The 23,240-nt window shown below is 42.8% G+C and overlaps 1 protein-coding gene across 3 annotated transcripts in view; it reads right to left on the bottom strand.

Annotated features, from left to right (window-relative positions):
- Window positions 1-12,376: 12,376 nt before the first annotated feature.
- Window positions 12,377-23,240, bottom strand: part of utrn (utrophin) — a 191,240-nt gene continuing 180,376 nt past the window's right edge. For all 3 annotated transcript variants that reach the window (XM_061747080.1, XM_061747081.1, XM_061747082.1), the window contains 4 exons: window positions 18,474-18,549; window positions 18,259-18,342; window positions 16,771-16,796; window positions 12,377-13,697 (listed from right to left, as the gene is read on the bottom strand). In XM_061747080.1, the coding sequence (XP_061603064.1) occupies window positions 13,689-13,697; window positions 16,771-16,796; window positions 18,259-18,342; window positions 18,474-18,549 (195 nt within the window). In that variant the 3' untranslated portion in view covers window positions 12,377-13,688. The remainder of the gene's footprint in view (window positions 13,698-16,770; window positions 16,797-18,258; window positions 18,343-18,473; window positions 18,550-23,240) is intronic.

Genomic DNA, 23,240 nt, shown 5'->3' with positions numbered 1-23,240 from the left:
TCAGCGTGTTCACTTCCAGAGCTTGGTCTGACGGCAGGCCCATTTGCAGTACCCGGTACTCCCGCCCCCTGAAAATATGGGATGGGAGATGGAGGACAATGTGCTCATTCCTAAACTGATGTTGCTTCTTGCGGTTCCAGATGCCTGTGAGGAGCTAATGACCTGTGGTCGCACAACTGGATGCAAGACAGCCCGATGCGGTTGCAAACTAAACCCATGCACTGCATCTTGTCAGTGCCAAAAGTCAAGTGACTGTTGCATGAATATGTAGGCCTAAAGCACTGAAGACAAAAATGTGATAGCTCATCACTCACTCATCTTCTTCCGCTTATCCGTTCCCGGGTCGCGGGGGCAGCAAAGTCAGCAGGGATGCCCAGACTTCCTTCACCCCAGACACTTCCTCCAGCTCTTCCGTGGGGAGTCCGAGGCGTTCCCAGGCCATCAGAGAGACATAGTCTCTCCAGCGTGTCCTGGGTCTTCCCCGGGGTCTCCTCCCGGAGGGACATGCCTGGAACACCTCCCTAGGGAGGCGTCCAGGAGGCATCTGGTACAGATGCCCAAGCCACCTCAGCTGACTCCTCTCAATGTGAAGGAGCAGTGTGACCGGGTGACCGAACTCCTCACCCTATCTCTAAGGGAGCGTCCAGCCACCCTGCGGAGGAAACTCATCTCGGCCGCTTGTATCCCCGATCTTGTCCTTTCGGTCACTACCCAAAGTTCATGACCATAGGTGAGGGTAGGTGCGTAGATTGACCGGTAAATCGAGAGCTTTGCCTTTCGACTCAGCTCCTTCTTCACCACAACGGCCCAGTACATCGACCGCATAACTGTGGACACTGCACCGATCCGTCTGTCAATCTCCCGCTCCATCGTTCCCTCACTTGTGAACAAGACCCCGAGATACTTGAACTCCTCCACCTGAGGCAGGACTTCTCCACCCACCCGGAGAAGGCACGCCACCCTTTCCCGATGGAGAACCATGGCCTCGGTTTTGGAGGTGCTGATTCCCATCCCTGCCGCATCGCACTCAGCCTCAAACCGCCCCAGCACATGCTGAAGGTCCCGGTCCGATGAAGCCAACAGGACAACATCATCTGCAAAAAGCAGAGATGAAATCCTGAGGTTCCCAAACCGGATCCCCTCCGGCCCCTGGCTGCGCCTAGAAATCCTGTCCATAAAAATTATGAACAGGACCGGTGACAAAGGGCAGCCCTGCCGGAGTCCAACATGCACCGGGAACAAGTCTGATCTACTGCCGGCAATGCGAACCAAACTCCTGCTCCGATAATATAGAGACCGGACAGCCCTTAATAGAGGGCCCTGGACTCCATACTCACTGAGCACCCCCCACAGAATGGCACGAGGGACACGGTCAAATGCCTTCTCCAGAGCACATGTAGACTGGTTGGGCAAATTCCCACGAACCCTCGAGCACCCTGCGGAGGGTATAGAGCTGGTCCAGTGTTCCACAACCGGGACGAAAGCCGCATTGTTCCTCCTGAATCCGAGGTTCAGCTATCGGCCGTATTCTCCTCTCCAGTACCCTGGCGTAGCCTTTCCCGGGGAGGCTGAGAAGTGTGATCCCCCTATAGTTGGAACACACTCTCCGGTCCCCCTTTTTAAATAGAGGGACCACCACCGCGGTTTGCCACTCCAATGGTACTGTCCCCTTCCTCCATGCGATGTCGCAGAGGCGTGTCAACCAAGACAGCCCTACGACATCCAGAGACTTGAGGTACTCGAATCTCATCCAACCCCGGTGCCCTGCCACTATGGAGCTTACGAACCACCTCAGTGACCTCGGCTTGGGTGATGGATGAGCCCCCACTCTCTGCTTCCTCAGTGGAAGGCATGTCAGTCGGGTTGAGGAGATCCTCGAAGTATTCCTTCCACCGTCCGACAATGTCCCCAGTTGAGGTCAACAGCTCCCCACCCACACCGTAAACGGTGCCGGCACTGCTTCCCCCTTCTGAGGCGCCGAACGGTCCTCCAGAATTTCCTCGAGGCCGACCGAAAGTCCTCCTCCATGGCCTCCCCGAACTCCTCCCAGACCCGAGTTTTTGCCTCCAGGACTGCCCGAGCCGCGGCTCGCTTGGCCTGCCGGTACCTATCTACTGCATCAGGAGTCCCACAGGCCAACATAGCCCGGTAGGACTCCTTCTTCAGTCTGACGGCATCCTGTACTTCCGGTGTCCACCACCGGGTTCTAGGATTGCCGCCACGACAGGCACCGGACACCTTGCGTCCACTACTTCGAGCTGCCGCGTCGACAATGGAGGCAGAGAATATGGTCCACTCGGACTCGATGTCCCCCGCCTCCCCCGGGATCCGAGAGAAGTTCTCTCGGAGGTGAGAGTTGAAGATGTACCTGACAGAGGGCTCAGCCAGACGTTCCCAACAGACCCTCGCAATCCGTTTGGGTCTGCCCGGTCTGTCCAACCTCCTCCTCCGCCAGCGCATCCAACTCACCACCAGGTGGTGATCAGTTGACAGCTCAGCCCCTCTCTTCACACGAGTGTCCAAGACATGCGGCCGAAGGTCAGATGAAACGACAACAAAATCGATCATTGACCTCCGGCCTAGGGTGTCCTGGTGCCACGTGCACTGATGGACACCCTTATGCCTGAACATGGTGTTCGTTATGGACAAACTGTGACTAGCACAGAAGTCCAACAACAAAACACCGCTCGGGTTCAGATCGGGGAGGCCGTTCCTCCCAATCACGCCAATCCAGGTCTCACTGTCATTGCCCACGTGAGTGTTGAAGTCCCCCAGTAGAACAATGGAATCCCCAGTTGGAGCACTATCCAGTACTCCTCCCAGGGACCCCAAGAAGGCCGGGTACTCCGCACTGCTGTTCGGCCCGTAGGCACAAACAACAGTGAGAGACCTTTTCCCGACCCGAAGGCGCAGGGAAGCGACCCTCTCGTTCACCGCGGTGAACTCCAACACATGGCGGCTGAGCTGGGGGGCTATAACCAAGCCCACACCAGCCCGCCGCCTCTCACCCTGGGCAACTCCAGAGTAGTGGAGGGTCCAGCCCCCTTCAAGGAGCTGGGTTCCAGAGCCCAAGCTATGTGTGGAGGTGAGCCCGACTATCTCTAGTCGGTATCTCTCAACCTCACGCACAAGCTCCGGCTCCTTCCCCCCCAGCGAGGTGACATTCCATGTCCCCACTGCGAGGGTTTTGGTCCAGGGATTGGGTCGTCGAGGCCCCGCCACGACTGCTATCCAGTCCACATGGCACCAGCTCATCACTGTCCTTCCTGCGGGTGGTGGGCCTACAGGAAGGCGGGCCCACGTCGCCGTTTCGGGCTGAGCCCGGCCGGGTCCCACGGGCAAAGACCCGGCCACCAGGCGCTCGCCTACGAGCCCCAACCCCAGGCCTGGCTCCAGGGAGGGGCCCCGGTGACGCCGATCCGGGCGACGTTATGGTCCTTTGTTGTTTCTCCTCCATGATTGGCGTGAACCGCTCTTAGTCTGGCCTGTCACCTAGGGCCTGTTTGCCATGGGAGTCCCTACCAGGGGCGTAAGTGCCCCCGACAACATAGCTCCTAGGATCACTCGGACACACAAACACCACAGTAAGGTGGCGGTTCAAGGAGGGGAAAAATGTGATTGTTCAGTGAAATTTTTGATGAATTAAATTGATGAAAATCACTCAGGCCTTTGAATATTGCTTACTAATAATCTGGTAGTCTTTACAAAATGCTATGGAAAAGTATGGTTATATCATACATTTCCTGACTCCTCAAAGTCCATTGGGTATTGTGGTTGTTGTCTTTTGGGTCGTTGATATCTCTTGATCCCAGAAGATAAAATTAACTAGATAGTTTAGGCGAAAAATTGTATGGAAATGTGTGTAATGTATGGTTTAAGGAGGCCGTGTGACCTCTATGTTTGTCAGAAAAACACAACCATGGGCTCAGATAAAAGCTGAGAAGGTCCCCTTTACATTGATACCAAACAATCATATATCTACTATTGACAAATAGGAAACTGATCACCATTTCTAACTTTAGACGACAAATCAATAGTTGTGCTAATTAATCAATAATTATGACTAAACGATAACTTTGACAGCTTAGCATACGGCAGAAATGGATTCAGCACAAAAAAAATCATACAGAAACAATAGAGAAAGTGCTTTTCCTCAAAAATGCCTACCATGTTGTTTTCTAAGGGGCTTTTTCAATTTTCGGCCCTGACTATATAGGCGCACAATGAGAAACACTTTTTTCTCCATGAAAACACGTGATTTATTTATTATCACAAATAAAAAAAATTAATGTGCCTCCTGTGGCAACCTTTTGCTGAATAATACTCGATTTAACATTCAAATAAAATATTTCTCCTTTTGCATGTGGAGATTAGCACCTTCCTTTCGAACGTATTAAATACAGACGCAATCACAATCCCCGCAAAAACTTTCAGGCTTGGTAAATCTCATTGCGCGTGGTAAATGGACCAATTTGCATCTTTCCCTCACAGTATTTAGCGATTTCTGGTGGGTACGCCCCATATTGATTATTCATCAGGGCAAAAGTACTAAATGGATTGCGTGTGCTATTTTGCGCATTTGAGAGACGCAGTCCTCTTTGCACGCTGTTAGTAGATCAGCTGGCACTTTGGTTTGCGGGTGCTGTCAAGTTTGCACACGTTTTTACACACGCAAACCTTTAGTAAATCGGGCCCATACTGTACTGTAAATGAATGAGTTATTTTTGTTAAATTATATGACTGTAAAGTACTCAAACCCTGTTCAATTGCTATGTGGAGTAGAAGCTGTTGCTCGACATCTAGGCAAAGGTTTGGCTACAGAAAGTAATCAACTCTGATCCAGTGGGAGCTCAGTAAATTTCCGCTGCGCTTCCCACAAGGACCTCTGCCCGCTGCTCTCTAGCTTTCAATATGAGCTTTTCTTGATTAAAATTTGTATCCCCCTTCCCCGAGCAGGTTCGACAGGTAATCTTGCTTTTGTTGCTTTGTAATAAGCACCAACAGTACGCAAGCGCATACAAGTCCGTCAACTCTTTTGTTCTCATCACTGAAGTGCTGTTTGTCTCAGCGCCTCTTCGGCTTACTTGGCACCATGTTGGCATAAACCAATTTCTGCTGACAGATGATCCATTCGCGGGTCATCTCCACTGCCTCTTGATTTACAAGGAAAACCAATCAATTTTCCCCTTCAAGGTGTTTTGCTTTCCCGCTTCAGGCTGCCGTTGAGAATTTCTGATGATAGATGCTCTAAAAATTCCCGCCTTTTACACCCGAGCCTAAAAACACATGGATTAGACAGCATGTCTTTTTGAATAATGATTGTTTAGTTTTTCAGAAGGTTGTTAAGCAAGTGGTGGCTGTGATGAGAGCTGAGTGATATTCTCTTAATCCTGGAGACACACGCTCCTGCTGTTCCTTAAATCATCTCCTTCAAAATACAAGACACTGGAGCTTCCTAGATGAGAGGAAAAGGAGATGATGCTTTTTAAACTATTTATTATGGCCACACGGTTTATTTCCGCTTGATTATTTTCAAACAGTTACTGTTCTTCGTGTAAATAAATATCAAGACAGGAAGGTAATATTTTCATATTACATCTTATGATATATATGGTTGTGGTAAGGTTCAACTCAGAACACTAAGGTTATAACGCATCATGGATTCATCATGGGCGGGACGGCTCACTCCCCCACTGGGCCGCGGATCAATTTTTCTGACTAAAAGAATAAGTAGAAAGAAGTGGATTGTGAGTGCTTAGTGACAAACACACAGAGCAGAACAAACTTGGAAAAACCTCCATGTTTTCAGATGCTTGGAAGCTGTCGGAGCACTTTGGTTGCCTTGGTGATGACAGTCTGCATTACAAAAAACTAATTATTAAATAAATAATAATAAAAATAATATTCTGGGGAGATGCACGTCAGTCTGAGACGGACCTAAAAGCACAGGGTGTCTAGGTTCACATTCATTGTTTGCTCAATTTAAAAGCACAAAACACTTCATACGTGACGTGTTTTTTTTATTTTTAGAAGCGGTGCGCAGCATCACTATGCATGTTTTTTTTCTATATTACATATTTTTTTCCCCCCCGACTCTTGTACCTCCACTGCAGCATGTGTTAGTTGGTGTGAGTATTGATTCACAGATCCCCTCTGCTTAACATTGTAAATTTTGTGACGACTCTTGCCCAACGTTCTTATCCTGCGTGCAGGTCATGAACACAGACTACGTTTACATGCAGTCAAAATTCGGGTTATTGCTAATATTCCGGTTACTGAAACATTCGGAATATTCCGTTTACATGGTAATTAATCATTCGGGATATCTCGATCAAACCAGCGACGCGCGGAGAACATCATGACGCAATACGGCTTGGTCGTCTTGACGTCATCACCTGGCGGAGCCGCCATGTTGGAAGCTACCTTAGCTGCTCTTCGGACCACTGCGCACTGTGTACAGACGTGCTCCCTCTTCGTTTTGTCTTACTTGTAATCGTTACTTTCCGTTATTCTGTAAACCATGGTAACCCGTTGCTGTGTTGTAGCTGCAGCAGCTCCACACATAACAGACGTGCGGAAAAGATCGCTAATGGTTTAACTTTTCACCGCTTACCTGCCTGGAGGCAGAACCAGAGTATCTGAGATAACAGAGTAAAAGAGTCGTCGGCTCGCTTGGATCGCGGCTGTAAGACGACCAAACATAACTTTCCACAGTAAACCACAAACAAACACTCACACAGACCGGGGTCGGATCATTCACACAGGTTTTTTTCCCCGATTCTTCTCCAGCTAAACGCAGTTGCTGGCCAGCTCTCTGTGGTGCGATTAACCCCAATCTTCAGATAAAACTAGTTTGTTGAGGAAAAAATATTAAAGGGGACCTATTATGAAAAACACGTTTTTTCTTGTTTTAACATGTATAAAGTGGTCTCCCCTCACCCTGCCAGCACAGGGGAGACAAAATACCATGAATTTCTGCAAGGTCTCTGACGCCCGCCGGCCTGAGTCCCCCAGTGTCACGTGGTTTTTTTTGAGCCGATTAGAATCTGCTCCTGTCGTTACGTAACGACAGGAGCAGATTTCCATAGGTTCAGCCTCCGCTGCTGAAACCACGCCCACAACCAGCTCTCTCCGCTGCTGGAGCGGTCCATCCTTCAGCCAGTCGGACGCTGCGCCGCGGCGGAGCGGATCCGGGTTAAATCATACAGGTTCCCGGGTGGTTTGGGAGCTGGGTCCTCGGGGATCTGTCCCAGGCTGGAACAGCTTCACCCTCCGAGATTTTCAGGCAAATCTGTTGGTTTGATCACGGGTAACGGGCGATGCGCCGCGGATGCGCTCCGGAGCCGATCTGTGCGCCCGCCGTGCGGTTGCGGCGCCCGTCGCGCAGAATCCGCCGGGCAGATCCGGCTGAAATTCCGCTGGTCGGTCCCCGGGAGTCCCTGCTACCAGTCCAGGCCGGTTCCTGCGGTCTCGGCCGGTCGGAACCGGTCAGATTCCCCCGTTAAAGCCGCGGTGATGCGCGCTGCTCCAGCAGCGCTGCTCCCGGGCGCCCGCGTGGCTCCGGGGCCAGCGTTCAGCATCCGCCGGGTAGATCCGGCTTAAATAGTGCATAAATGTTATTTATATACAACTCATATTTTATTTTTTTAACAATAAAGTTGCCATTTGTGAAAATTCAGTGTTGTGATAATTTACAGGCTCGGGCTGCTCTGGCGGAGCGAGGTTTATGCTCCTCCCCTGCTACACGTCATTCAGGGAGCCAATCAGCACAGAGCCTCATTATCATACCCCCCCCTTCCCTAAAAATGAGGCGCAGAAAAAGAGGTTAGAAGCGGTAAAACTAGTGACAGGGCCCACAGGCTGGATTTCTGATTTATGTAGAAAAAACAAGCTTTAGATTGTTTTTAAGACATTCAAGGCCTGTTTAAAATATACATTAAATGCCATAATAGGTCACCTTTAACTCTATTTGTAGCTGCAGAGGAAAAAAATAATCCCACGAGGAAAACAAAAATATTGCTCACGCCTCGGAGCCTCTTCAGCATAATATAGCCGTCAAAAAAAGAAAAGAAAAAGTAAGAGTAATACAAAACATGTACTGTATGTTGTACTAGTCTATTGAAACACATGGCGAGTCAAACATTTACCAAAGCAGCTGCCAAACACTCCTAAACAAGGTAGCCTAAGACGTTGGTTGTGCAGAACTGCAGCAGTAAATCCTTACTAAAGAGTGCAGCTCCGACGAGGAGGTCCACTCTTCAGTAGTGATTTCATATGGATCCAAACCGTTAATAATCATTATTTTCTCCAAATACCGATCCCTGGCTTCCTTGTTTAAGGTATCCCGGTAAATTCCAGTTCCTTTCCGGCATTTTAACTTTTTTTTTTGTGTTCAGTCTGTTCATTTGGTGCTACTACACTGCTGTTTGTTTACCAACACGGCCGTTGCGTCGCAGAATGCAACTTGGTGACCAAGCCCTATTATCGCTTCTTCTTCCTGTATCCAAATTCAAAACAAATGCTGCTTTGCGCAACTTTTCACTCACCTTCTTGTAAATCTCGCTATCCCGGTACTTTCTACCGTCTACAAATGCCAAAATGTTCATATCCTTTTTTACATTTATGAAGTGATTAGTCTCCTCCTCACTCCAAAAGTGTGGCGTGGTCTTGCGCTTCTCCATGTTTATAAGTACGTCCTGGACTCAAAAGAACAAGATTCCTTGCGAACAGAGCATGTGCAGAAAACAAATTCCTGTTCCATTTGATCCGGATATTCCGTTAGGCGTTACATGACCGAATATTCGGGTTTTAAAAAGGAGTAACTCAGGGGTCATAATCGGGTTTTTAAAAACCCGAATATGAGCAAATTCGGTTTATTAAAAGGGGTTATTGGTGTTTACATGGCCGTGCAAAAACAGGTTATTGTTAATATTCGGGTTTTAAAAGGGTTATTGACTGCTTGTAAACGCAGTCACAGAGAACGCTTGCAGGACAGGGTTCAAAGACCGCTCAGTGTCACATTAAGACTGAGACATCACAGAAGCTGTAGAAAACTGCAGGATCATTGAATAGCTTAGTGACTTACCTACTCATGCATGAATACTACTCTTTCAGCAAAATCTAGTTTGGAGATAAAATGACACTCTGTCTTTCCAGCTGGTTGGATTTATTCTAAATGAAATGAAAGTAATGAAGCTGCTGCAGATATCCATCTTCTCTCATCACACTAATGCTGAGCTAAGATTTGACCTAAAGGAAAAGACATAATTTCTCTCAGACTGTTCAACTAAAGTCTTACCACGCAATTGCACATATATTTCAACTCCTACAATGTGAAAAATATTACCACGTCATGATGTCTTGTTGATTGCCGTGATGAAATGTGGATCGCGTGTAGCTGGTTAATCAGGATGCCAGCACTCAGGTGTTTACATAACACAGAAATTACTCATTTGTGGATTTTCTGCAGAAAAGTAAATTGAAATACCAACATTTATCAGAAAGTTGAAGTTTAAAAAAAAAAAAGACAATGTTCAAAGGTTTTGAAGCTTGTATCAAATGTAGCTGTCGCAGTGCTGTTTAAAATGTGCTAAAGCTAACTGAGTTTTATTGTGACTACTAGTACGCCACCGCCAAATATTTTTTCTAAATTTGGTGACAGTATACTAAATTTGCTACATTAACAAACAGTAACCTAAATTTAATGAGTAAAAATATAAAATGGGTTTAAACATTGTTAAATCTTTTACCGTTAAAGAATCAGGAAACTGTGGCACAGTAAGCTAACAGAAACTTATAAAATATATTGATATATTCATTAACTTCTCTGAATTTGACATTATCCTCTTTATGTCCTTACAGGACAAAAGTCTAGTTCTAGTCTAGTCTAGTTTCTGCACAACGAGACTTAACCATTTAGTTATAATATTTGGCCAATTAAAAGATTGGGCAAAATGATACCCCCTAGCGGACAGCAGTGGTATTGCAAGGGAAACAATAGTTTTTTTTTTTCATTTACGTTTTTAACTCCTATTCACCGAGATCAAGTTCATAATTACTAAAAATTGCATCATATAGGGTCTAACACAGAATGTATTGTGGGATATTTACCCTCACATAATTTATCATGTATGAGCTACGTGAATGACTAAGTCTGCCTCAAAGATGTAAAATCGTTTTGGATATGCTCCTTCAGATTCAAGACATTTCTAGATAAGGAGCTGGGTGTTTAGTCCTTTTTTCAGAAGATAGGAGTAGAAGTACTGAGAGCTGAGACATTGACTTCTCATGCTTTGTTTTGAAGATTTAGATCCATAGATATGAAGGATACTGGCCAAAAATAGCTATATAAACTGGAACAAGTATTGATTCTTAGTGGAGAACAAACATCTGGCTCAAGCAAAAAGCTGCAGTATAAAACATGTCAAATTACTAGATAACACTTGGACTGAGGAGTAAAATACAATAAATCCTATTAAGAATTGATGCATGGATAACTGGATCCTTATAATACATTAGAGGAAAAGAATAGTAACATTCTTGATTGTGAAATAAAAGTGAAATTACAAGACTTTTATACTATTTGCTTAGCCATCTATTACAATTATTAGATAATCACATACTGTAGATACAAACTGGACACGTTATCAACATAGCGGAATATAATCATCATGCAAAACAAGTTTTAAGTCAGATAAAGGTACACTGCACAGTACTGTCCATGTACATCATCTGCTTGAAAGTATACATTTGCAAGTTAAACATCCACCCACAAAATGTAAAGAAGAGTTATTTAATGAACATTCTTTATAATCAAGTCTTGCTAATTAAAAACAGGAAGTCAGGGATGATACACAACTCCATCCTGCTTTTGCCTGAGCTTTAACCCTTACTACACGTGGAGGACCACAGAACATGGCTCATATTGTTATCACGCAATTACTGCAACATCCTGTAGATTGTTTTTTGCTGATCTGCAGACCACTCATCCTTGAAGGCCGCTCCTCACTGGATCTTGACAGTACAATGCCATGGAGAGAAGTTTTAAATATGAGCTGGATTAAAGTGCGCTGGAAACATTTGATTACTCATGCAATAATGTTGTAAATATCACGTGAGCCTATTAGGTCTATAGGCCTATTTTGCAGCAAATGATTCAAGCAAATCCGCCTTCACACACAGCCTAATTGTCTATCAATATTTATAAGGGTGCAGTTCTTTACATTGTATGATCCAGCCCAAAACTATTGCATCTTACTTTGGTACTTAGAAACTTGTTTGCCTCCACATAAAAGCTAATTCTTGCAGTGTATTACAGAAACAGGGGAGGCAGGCTGATTAAAGCACCTCAGGGGGCCCAGAGGATGTGAGCACTTTGTCTGTGCACAGTCAGAATACACAGATCCAATAAGGGTGCATTACCACTGGGCTGCAGCTGCAATAATAAAAGGTTATGGACGATATCCGGAATGGATTTGGCCGGTATCTTTTTTCTTTTAAATTGAATCTACAAATTATCAAAAGTTATTTTGTAAGAAATCTGGAATTACCATCTTCTTAACTGTATTGGATGGGACAAGCTTACACAACCCAGTTGATATCTCATGACATAGGAAGATCAACTGAAAGCACAGTAAGGAGAAGGAAGGAACAGCTAAAAGGGAAACAACCAATTCTGGTTTGATGCGGTCTAATAACTGCAGTTTTGAGTGGACAATTCATGCTGAGGCTTAATTTAGTCTGACAGGTTGCGAAAATAAGTCGATTTTACACCGTGGTCTCTCAGGTGGGATCAGACTTTGAGATATAATCAGCACAGCCAAGCATGTCGGAGGTAAAACGTCGTCAATCAAACCCCATACAATCATTATGAAAGGTGGAATAATACATCCTTGCAGCAGGAAGTGCGTCATGTGGCTTAAGATACAAAATAAAAAAAAAAACAGGCTCTATTTTTAAGCTTACAGTCCTGCAAAACACAATATTTCACATTTACACTGAACATTGACAGTAATGCTGCCATCAGGAACAACGTAGGCCTCGGCGTCACGTAGGCGAGCCAGGGATTTAACACAGAAATAAGCGGACGAACTGATACATAGCCGCCCACGGTGGAAGGCTAATTACCTTTCATAATTCATTCTGAATGATTCATTTCCTCAGCTGAAACTCAGCGTGCTCGCTGTAAACATGTAAAAATGACAGAACCTCACACAGTGTGATCAATTTCTTTGATAAATAACATCAACCGTGGCTGGCTGACGACTCAGAAGGCACGCAGAGGTGGATTTCAAGGTATTAATCCATATTCCATTTAATGAATGTTTACAATGTCAAACAGTTCAGTGGATTAAAAAGTAACAGCCAGGGGTACATGTACTTGTTACAAAAATTTTATTTAGAATAAAACATAGCCATATTACATGTAGTGTGTTCAATCTATTTTACATACCTCAGGGGAAGCGACACAGTTCTGCGATAGTAAGGTTCATCATGACTGAAATTGTTAAAATCATCTCCATGATCATCGTTGGTCTACAGTCAGAGGAGGTTATAGTAGTGTTGTTGAGTCTCACAAGTTTTACAGGATAGCGTAGAGCACAACACAACGCAGTGAGGGACCAGTGCTAGAAGGCCAGTGGCAAAAAACAAACAACCAACGACAGATAAAAATGGTACTCAACAACAGAGGCTAGCTTCAGCAGTCCACACACCCACTGCGGTACAGTAAATGACCTTTTTAGTTATTTTATTTTTGTACTTGGTAACTCCTCTTGCAGTGTACAACGATACAGTACGCTAAAGCTCAGAATGCCATACCAGACTGCTCATGTTTCTAAATGATCACAACTGTTTTCAACAAGTTTAAGAACCACAAAAGAAAAAAACAAAAACAAAACTGTGTCTATGAGTCTGAGGTAGCAAGGCAATCATGGCTTTCCTCTGATTTCTCAACATACATCTCTTTAAAAAACAAAAAACAAACGACGACAGCTATTCTACATGATGACGAGGGGCCTCTTACAAACCTAGATGCGGGACAAGTTTAGATTTAAATCTCTATTTTTCAAAACATCTCTTATTATACACAATCCCGCTGTAATATATCAGCTCTCATCCGTCTTCCACACGTGGAATGACTGTATAGGCACAGAAGGGGTAAAGTTTACATCAACAAACCGCGGTCGAGACAAAATCTGTCGGTGTATCGATGCTTTAAAAGGGAAACCTGATATCAAAGCATCCTACTGGACAGATTTTGTAAATTAGCCACAAAGTGTAAAAACCGTGTGCACTCCTAAACACTTAAAGTTTGTGGCCATTTTCATCGACAAATACGGAGGATCTAGACGGTAGGAGAAAAAAGTGTAACAGTTTGATTCCCACTGAAGCTTAACTCACAAATCCCACATCAATCTTTAGAAACACAGGATCATTTCCTATACATCTGCATGTCAAAAGAAAAAAAAAAACAACATGTGATCAAACTTCAATCAAGGTCGGGTACAATTTACAGGTGATAAAATGTATAATTTGCATAGTACAAGACAAGGTGGTAAAACTATTTCAGTTGCTCCTGTGCGTCTTTGGGATTTTGGGAAAGGGAATTGTCTGGGAATGGTCTTGCACTAATGCGTGCCAAAATTAAGAGAACATAAAAAAAACAGTCCGTCCTCTGGTACCTGTCCTCACATCACCTGGAAAAGATACAAATGAAAAGTTGGATCAGACAACAAAGTGACAAAAAACATTTCAAAAGTTAGTATTCCACCTTTTAATCCTATTTATGTATTGCTTTATATTTTACATAGCGGGTCTTCAAAGATGAACAACAACATACATTTTTTGCACCGTGGGATTATTTATTTCACAAAATCGACGCTTAAAAGAGAAAATTCATGTGGGCAATACTAATTACCCCCTGAATACTCCCACGGGATTTAAGAGGGTAAATAAAGCTGGGGGCTGCTAATCATCAAACCCTGTTAAACTGATCAGCAGCAGGTGTGGAGGCGTCCATAAAAGCAGAAATGTTGGTACCGTCCTAGTCTTGAGCACTAATGTGTTAAAATAATGTCAAGAGGGAAAGAGATAAGTAATGGTGCTGCATATCAATCTGGGAAGGGCTATAAAGCCACTTTTAAACATTTTGGTCTTTAATGTTCAAAAGTGAGATAGATTATTCAAAAGCAAACAGCAAGAAACTAGTTAGCTGTCCCACGAGTGGACTTCCCAGGAAATGTATCCCAAAGTCACAAAGTGCAACCTTTAGAAAAAAGAAATATAAATGTAGGATTTGAAACAACCATGTAAAGATTGATACGCACGGCTGAAATGCTGTGGCAGGATCTTTAGAGAAAAATGCACAAGACAATGGCCCAAAACAAACAAGTTACTATGGAGCTAGAACAGTCTCATAATTCACAAATGCACAGGACAAGTTCTACAAATGCACGGACCGATTTGCAAATACACACACCGTTTCACACGTGCACAGGACAAGTTTTACAAATGCACAGACCGATTTGCAAATACACACACAGTTTCACACGTGCACAGAACAATTCACACGTGCGTAGGACAAGATTCACAAATGTATTTTTGATGCACACACAAATATAACCTGATTTACACATGTTTTTTTGTCTGTGAGCTGCGCTGGATTTGTGTGTGAGTTTTGAGACTCTCCTGACGTGACAAGATCCACACGTAGGTTTTTTTTAACACGGAAGGATCTGCAACCAATCAGATTAAAGGGGCGGATACACCTGCTGTTTGAGCTGCGTTAGCGCTGGTTTGTCGGGCTGATCAACCAGAGCCGTCAGGAGACTGCACTCCAAGTCCTGCCGATGCAGCAACTGATGATGAAAAACAGCGGAGATTTTTATATATTTGCTCCGTTTGGTTTCACGAAGTATTACTGTCCCGCTGATTGAGCTCAGAACCAGACAGACAGCAGAGAGCTGCTGCGCTGCCTGGCGGGGACGAGCAGCGGCCAGGTGGAGCAGCACGCGCATGTCAGGAGATTAATTTACCCAAATATCTGGAGTAAAGTCGGTATCAGTGACTGATAACCGAAGAACCTCTGTATCAGCTCAGATGTTTGATGATCGGTGGACTAAACCCCGACCAGCATCATCACGGCTGCATCTTCCCATGCATGACTCTATCTGCACCGGGAATGTGTTGATCTGCCGCCGCTGTTTTGACACACGTTTGTCTCTGTGTGGTGGCGATGTCACATCATAAATGTGAGGATAACAGCTGCTTGTTTCTGACCTCCGTGTCTGGTCCCTGGTCAGCTGGTCTGACCGGGACCAGCGCCACCCACGGCCAGAGCCAGAACGAGACTGCAGCAATATTCACCCCCGTCAACAGGCTTGTTCTCCTGAAAGACACCTGTAGTTCAAATATATATATATCTCCGCTGTTTCTCATCAGCTGCTGCATCGGCAGGACATGGAGTGCAGTCTCCTGACGGCTCTGGTTGATCAGCCCGACAAACCAGCGCTAACGCAGCTCAAACATCAGGTGTATCCGCCCCTTTAATCTGATTGGTTGCAGATCCTTCCGTGTTAAAAAAAACCTACGTGTGGATCTTGTCACGTCAGGAGAGTCTCAAAACTCACACACAAATCTAGCGCAGCTCACAGACAAAAAAACATGTGTAAATCAGGTTATATTTGTGTGTGCATCAAAAATACATTTGTGTATCTTGTCCTACGCACGTGTGAATTGTTCTGTGCACGTGTGAAACTGTGTGTGTATTTGCAAATCGGTCTGTGCATTTGTAAAACTTGTCCTGTGCACGTGTGAAACGGTGTGTGTATTTGCAAATCGGTCCGTGCATTTGTAAAACTTGTCCTGTGCATTTGTGAATTATGAGACTGTTCTAGCTCCATAAGTTACTGCTGCTAAAGAGGGAACTACAGACACTTTTTATTGCCTGCATCATTTTTTAGCTTCATTTTTATTGAATAAACCATGACAAAGTGAAATAAGACACACAATGTTGTACGGCTCAGTACATTTGCCTCCTTCTGTCTAAGCTTGCATACCATCAACTCCTCGTCTGAGTGCGGCACTTTCCATCTATGACTGTGTGGAAACATCTCAGACGAGAATGTGGTAATTTGGCTTTTAAAGCTGTTTAATGGATCGCAGCGCCTTAAGCCAGATATCAATCATTACTAGCGCAGTAAAGAGCCGTAAAAAGAAAATGAATGGAGCAACTGCAGTTATTTTGACTGATGCAACATCAGGTGATGCTTATGAAGAAAAAAAAAAATCTTCACGGATGAAAAAACAGTTGGTCAACTAGTGGAAGAAATGTTGCTATGTTCCCGGAGTGGTGTGTTTAGGTATTTAACAGGAGGTCCCGTGGTCAATAGACGAAACATCATTATGGGACGACGTTCAAAATTTACACCAGATGGGAATTTAATTGGAGAAAGCAGCTAAACTTCTTGACAAGAACACTGAATGACAGGAGGAACGTATCTGAGGCGAGGTTCATCAAAGTGCAGTAAATAATCACAGTGAGAAAAGGTTGGTGGCACCTCTCTTTCAAAAATCACTTCCTGGTCTTGGCATCAGCTGCAGGTGGAGGCTACATGCAGGGCACTGCTTTGCTGCTAAAATGTGCTCCCTTCCAACTTCTCTCACTTAGTAGCTTCAATGTCTGATAAAACGAACCACTAATGTACTTCGTAGCATCCTTAATTACAGTTCGGATGCCTCTGACAAGTGTGAGAAGACTCGTCTCCTTACCTGTGTTCTTGAGGGGAGGCTCGAGGCTGTGGGAGACGAAACACAAAGACAAATAGTTTAATGCCTAAAATTCTCAGTTCATCTCAGTTTTTATAAGTCTAAACTAATAAATCAACCCCTGAGTGCCTCTTACATATTTATGCACACACTCAGCTCTGTGCAGCTCAGTCCCTCTGCCTTGGAGCGGTGCAGTAACCAAAGTCTAATAACGCTGGAGCGAGATTAGAATGGATTTTTAACTAAAGCACTCGCAGGAGTTTCAACTCTAAATATTGAATGGAATTTAAAGTCAATGAGCTTTAGTTTTAATATTTAAACACTTTATTTATGCTTTCTACTTCATTAAAATCCCCGTAGGTGAATATTATTTCAAGCTCAGCTAGTCAGAGTAAGGTTTTTCTTTATGACATCAAATTCTATGTGGGACCAAAACTGAGATAATTAAAAAATAAAAGCAGAAATATGTGTATTTTGCTTTTCCTTTTCCTTATACATGCATTTTCACGAAGAAATGTAAATATTAGTTTTTTCCTTTTCCTTGTACTGTACATGCATTCCTGTTTGTTGACCAATAGTAGAGGAGCTGGACCAAGTAGGGCTGTCCTCCTTATTTGCATAATGAGGCAGAAATGCATAAGGTAAAGTAAAAAGAGGAGACGAGGGAACGTGAGAAAAAGGAATGCATGTATAAGGAAAAGGAAAAACTAAATAAATACATTTCTGCTTTTAATTTTAATTACGTCAGTTTTGGTCCTCCATAAAATGCCACTTTTAAACGATAATGACAACAGTTCATCCATTGTTGTGGTTTACAATTTGTGTCTCTGAGTTCACACAACATCCAGAGGAACCTGGAGGGTGACAAAAAACAGTAAAAAAAAAAAAAAACTAAAAAGAAAACACAACGTGAAAGTTTTGAGGAAGGCAGGGGCTTTGGAGCAGATTTTTTATCCTAACACATGACATTCGGCCGCACACAGGTGATGAGAGGAAGTGGAGCGGATAATTGGAAAGTGGATAATGAATTCCTGTTGAAACTGTACATCATTCAGGTTTCAGGAACTCGTTTGTGCCCTTTCTGCTCATTTATTGCACCATTCTAGAAAAGCCGGTGATATTAAAATGGAAAAGTAGAAATGTATTAATTAACAAATGAACAAAGTCCATGCTGACAGGATAAAATATAAACATTTTAAGAATAAGCATTGCGCCTCTGTCAAGTTTTAAGGAAAAATACGAGTATTCTTTTGTTATGACATTTCAGTTTTCCAGGTGTGAGGATACAGTACTGTATGTGCTTTCATTTAGATAGCTGGGGATTTGAAAGTGTTGCATTATATTTATATGCACATATGAAACATATCTCAAGCGAGGGATGTTTGAATTGCTAAACTAATTTATTATTTTCCTCTTGACCTTTTGGTAAAATGTAAACCTGCTCAGGCTGAAAAATCGCAGCGGTGAGTGGAGGAGGCTTGGGAAACTTACGACTGCACGCAGGGAAGGAGTTGTTAATCTGCTCCATCACATCTGCCAGGTCAGAGCTTGTGTTGTGGGGGTCTAGCAGCTCATCTTAACAGCACGTACAGGCACAGAGAGGGTTGCTTTTCAGTTACCGGACACAGGGATGTAAGATTGAACTTCTCAAAGTAACTTTTCAGGCGAGGTCAGACGGTGAGTGCGTTTCTGTGTATCCGAGTTACCTGAATTGTCAGTAAGTGGTCCTCTATCTTGTGCAGTTGGAGAGCCTGCTCCGTTCACCCTTGGTTCCACGTCCGGCTGAGTCGATGGAGAGACGGAAAGATAAAGAATTAAAAAAAAAAAGAAAAGAAAATCCAGTCATCATAACCTAATTATACTGCTTGTTAGGGTTGTCACGATACCAAATTTCTGTTTCGGTACCGATACCAACATGTATTTCGATACTTTTCGATACTTTTCGATACTTTTTGTAAAAAGGTGGAACACTCTCAAGTGTCAATATTTTCCTTTATTTTAAAGCAGACTTTGGGAACAATAACAACAATGAATAAAATAAATAATTGGCATGAGATATTAAAATTTTCAAACCTTTAGAACAGTGAGAACAAGTAAAATAAAGCAATGCCATTCAAATTAAAGTCACCATGTTAAATAAAATACTGTGAATGCCATTGCTTTATTTTACTTGTTCTCATTGTTCAAAAGGTTTGTGTTTTGAAACTATAGGCCACATGAAACATTAAATGGGCATAACTAGAAAAATAAATTGAGGCTTATTCTATCATCCACAGGACTGTCTTAGAAAATTTGAATATTGTGATTTTCTGTAATGCAATTACAAAAACAAAAATGTCATACATTCTGGATTCATTACAAATCAACTGAAATATTGCAAGCCTTTTATTATCTTAATATTGCTGATCATGGCTTACAGCTTAAGAAAACTCAAATATCCTATCTCAAAAAATTAGAATATTCTGGGAATCTTAATCATAAACTGTAAGCCATAATCAGCAATATTAAAATAATAAAAGGCTTGAAATATTTCAGTTGATTTGTAATGAATCCAGAATGTATGACTTTTTTTTTTTTTTTTTTTTTTTTTTTTTAAATTGCATTGCAGAAGATAAAGATCTTTATCATAATATTCTAATTTTATGAGACAGTCCTGTAGGATAGGATTAGATATTGTAGGCTAATGGTTTCAATGTAATAATAATTCATTCATATAATTCATTGCCTTAATGGTTTATAATATATATGAAACATTAAATAATATTAAAATATATAAAAAAAATATTAAAGTTATATTATAGTCTGTGGAATTTATTTAAATATTTTAAGAATGTAATTTTTTTTTTTTAATATTTAAAAAATTGCATTTATTAACCATGGACATGTTTTAACTCTGTATGTAGGCTACTGTAGGTTTACTACGGGGCTGGGAGAGGCTATGTACTTCTTTAATTGACATGACAGTGCAGTGAACTGGTGAACAAAGTTATCAGCTGTTGTTCTTGACTGAAGTGGCGGAACAAGTCCGCGTGGTTGTCCTTCAAATGTTTGGACAAGTTTGAAGTGTTGCCTCCTTTTGCGAGACACACGTTGTAGCAGCGCTTGCACTGCGGTGCTTCTGGGTTCAGTGACTCGCCTTCGGTTTGAACCCGAAATATTTCCACACCGTACCTCGGGCCGGGGCCCCCATTTTGTCCAAACGTACGGGCTTTATTGCAGCTGCCATCTCTCTCTATTGACTTTATTTCAACCCGCTCTGTCTGTAACACGCGACTTCTCGTTTCTCTCTCTTCCTCCGTCTAAACATGCGAGTGGGAGGGGGAGGCGGCTCTGCTTCGGCAACTACGTCACACTGGCGGACCTCGCCGTGCTTAAAGAGACAGGCTCCAATTTACCAATTTGCTTGCATAGAAAAATATATAAAAGTACCGTTTGTTTTTAAATGCTGGTATAGTACCGTTTTCAAAACTGTAGTACCGTGGTACTATACTGGTACCGGTATACCGTGCAACCCTACTGCTTGTCATGCACATCAAAATGAGTCATGCTTCAAAGAGACAGGTTAAAAAATAAAAAACCTCCAAAAACACCAGAGGGAGGAACAATGCATGTTCCCACCATCACACTCACACCTACGTACAATTCAGAATCACCAATCAACCGAGCAGGCGCGTTCTAAAGTGCGTGGAAAAAAGCCCCACATACAAATAACCTGAATTTTGCCATTTCTACTTCAACATAACAGGCGCAAGTTGTCCTAAAACATACGTGCGTATGGCCTGAAAAACATGTGCATTTTTTCCCACAAACTTTTCTTTTATAAATACATGCGTGTGTGCAGGAAAAAGCATGAATGGCTCATGTGTACACACATTTGTGTATCTTGCCCCAAGACTGCCAATATGAATGCTTAAGACAAAAGTTGTGACACTCAGCCAAAAGGTATGTCAAGTGTTATTGTTACCGTGTTATAGCTTTCTTTTAATACCATTACATTTTGCTCTCAAATCTGTGAGAGTTGAAGACATTAAATACAGACGACCTGCACAAATCAAAAAGATTGTGTTGTTACTTCGCATGGATTTTTAACTTAACTTTTTCTTCTAGAAATGCCACGTAAATATACTTGTGGTTGAAACTGTTTTCCACACTGGTCTGCAGCCCTTATATCCTCAACGGTGAGATTCACAACTGCTCTGACCTGTACTGTGGTGCAAAGTGCTCTGAATATCACCTAAAAAAAGCTTCAGGCAAATACATCTCAAACTGATAATGCAATTTGTCATTTTCTAAGACAAGTAAGCACCAAAAATAAATGATTTCAGTTGTGCCTGAGAAGAAATCCTGATCAAGCAAGCATGCTTTCTGTTCCACTGGCGAAAGCTCTTCATTGTATTTTCAGCTCACCCCTTTAGCTTAATAGTTGTAACAAACTACAAACATGCAGCTTCCAACCCTCCTTGAAGTCTTACTCGCTTATTCCTGTTGCCCCGAGTGCAAGTAAAGGCTAAATGTCCTCAGAGGACAGCCAGCATCTCCAGGCCGGTCCTATTATAGCTGAGGTCAGGGCTTTGATCGGCCTTCAAGAGTGTGAATTTAATGGGTGTCATCAACCAGGCCGAGTTTAATATTCTGGAGTCTGGCAAGAGCTCGCTGCAGTTGATGGGAAAACACCCTGACATGTCTTTACGTCTCCAGGGATTCACATGTCAGGCAACAGAGGTTCATATCTAGTAAGGGGATGTTTTCGTGTGCGCAGGTAGTTGTACACGCCATTATGTTTGTACATTTTTGTCTTTCAGAATCACCATCAATGCCACTTTGCATCATGATATGGTGAAAATCTCAGCAAGCCTGGAGTTAAAGTCACTTCAGGCCCGGAGGCCAAATGTGATGCTGTAAAGAGCACTCAAAAGGGAACGAATGTGACAATTTAATTACATACAGTAAAGTACAGTAAACTTGAACTTTACTTGAATTTATTTACTATTCTTTTGGTCGCATTTTGATTTGATTTTCCGAACGAGTTAATGTAAAGATACTAGTAAATGAGCAAAGGTGTCCAACTATTATGACACAACTTCAGTTTACAATTTAAGGTCATGAATTGTAAATACTAATCTTCCATTTGTAACAAATTGAACAGATTGGAAATTTTAAGTGTGGATGGACCCCCTACCTCCAAACAGTCCACATCGGAGTCAGGCCAGAGTATATGGCCTCTAGTAAAGAAAAATGTCTGATTCGTTTGTATGTTAACCTTGACAAAGTAGGTATGACCCAACTGAGAGTTCTGTGAGGACAACATGGTAGTCAGTAAACCAAACCATTTGAAAGTCTTTGTTCTTTATACATAATAACCACAGCTATTTTATTTTCAAAGCATATTGTATTACTCAATCAATAAAATGTCCAAAATTTAAACACCTAAGAGCCTCCAATTCAGAAGAGATACTGCAGTGATCAATACGTTTCAGCTGGCATTCAGTTGTTTGAATTAAACTGATGCAATTATTGCATCTCATTCTTGAAATAACCTGTCGTGGAAGAGATACTCCTCTGTTTTAAGAAGAGCTTAACTATCTCTGCATCAAGCAAACGAGAAAAAACTATTAAAAAGGCACCGCTGGAGCTACTCAGACCGTCCAAAGCAAATGTAACCCCACTGAGAGGTTTTGGGGTGTGCTGAAAAAGTCTGTAACGTCCAACTTTCATATCATCAAGACAATGTTGAGGTGAAATATTATTGCAACTAGACGGAAATGAATTAAATCTGCATAGTCCTAGCAAAGTAACACTATGGTGAATGCATGCTGTTATCAAAGTTCAAAGTAATCCAACAAAACATTATACAGTACCCTGTGTTTTATCTGTTATTGTACTTTATTTTAGGCCATGCGGTCTAAGTCATGTGTTCTATAAAGCTAAAAGGAAAAAATAAGTTCCTCGACCTTTCACAACCCACCTTTACTTATAATTAATTTTTCTAAATGAGTTAATGACACCGTCTATAGAACATACTGTATAAAGAAATCAGTTCACCAACAACTGTGCAGCAACAGTCTAAAGGCAGATGTGAGTCTCTGCTGTTGCCCTACCAAACAAAAACGTGATCAAGTGTTTATCTTCATCTGTTATAAACCTGCTGAGTCACGTCAGCCGCTTGTCTTAAGTTATTACAACGCTTCCAGCACCACGGCTACCAGGGAGCCAGCGTTTTCTCAGCATGATTTGTTGGAGTTGCTGTGCGCTTTGCTTGAGGGTTGAGTGTTTCTCTCTTTGGACAAACAATACAACCTCAGTGAGCAATTAGGTCAGGCATAAATAAATCTGGGCGTTATTGATGGAAGGCCTAGTGATTGATGCTGACTGGAATGGTAATGATGTGATTAGGATCCAATCTAAACGTTGATCAGTTGTGTCATTCGGTGGCATTATGGCCAAAAACAGAATAGGTTATCACAGTTCCCACA

Source organism: Cololabis saira, chromosome 18 (genome assembly GCF_033807715.1).
Source record: "Cololabis saira isolate AMF1-May2022 chromosome 18, fColSai1.1, whole genome shotgun sequence".
Lineage (NCBI taxonomy): Eukaryota > Metazoa > Chordata > Actinopteri > Beloniformes > Belonidae > Cololabis > Cololabis saira.
Note: the sequence above shows the minus strand (reverse complement) of the source record. Positions and strands in the feature narration are given on the sequence as shown.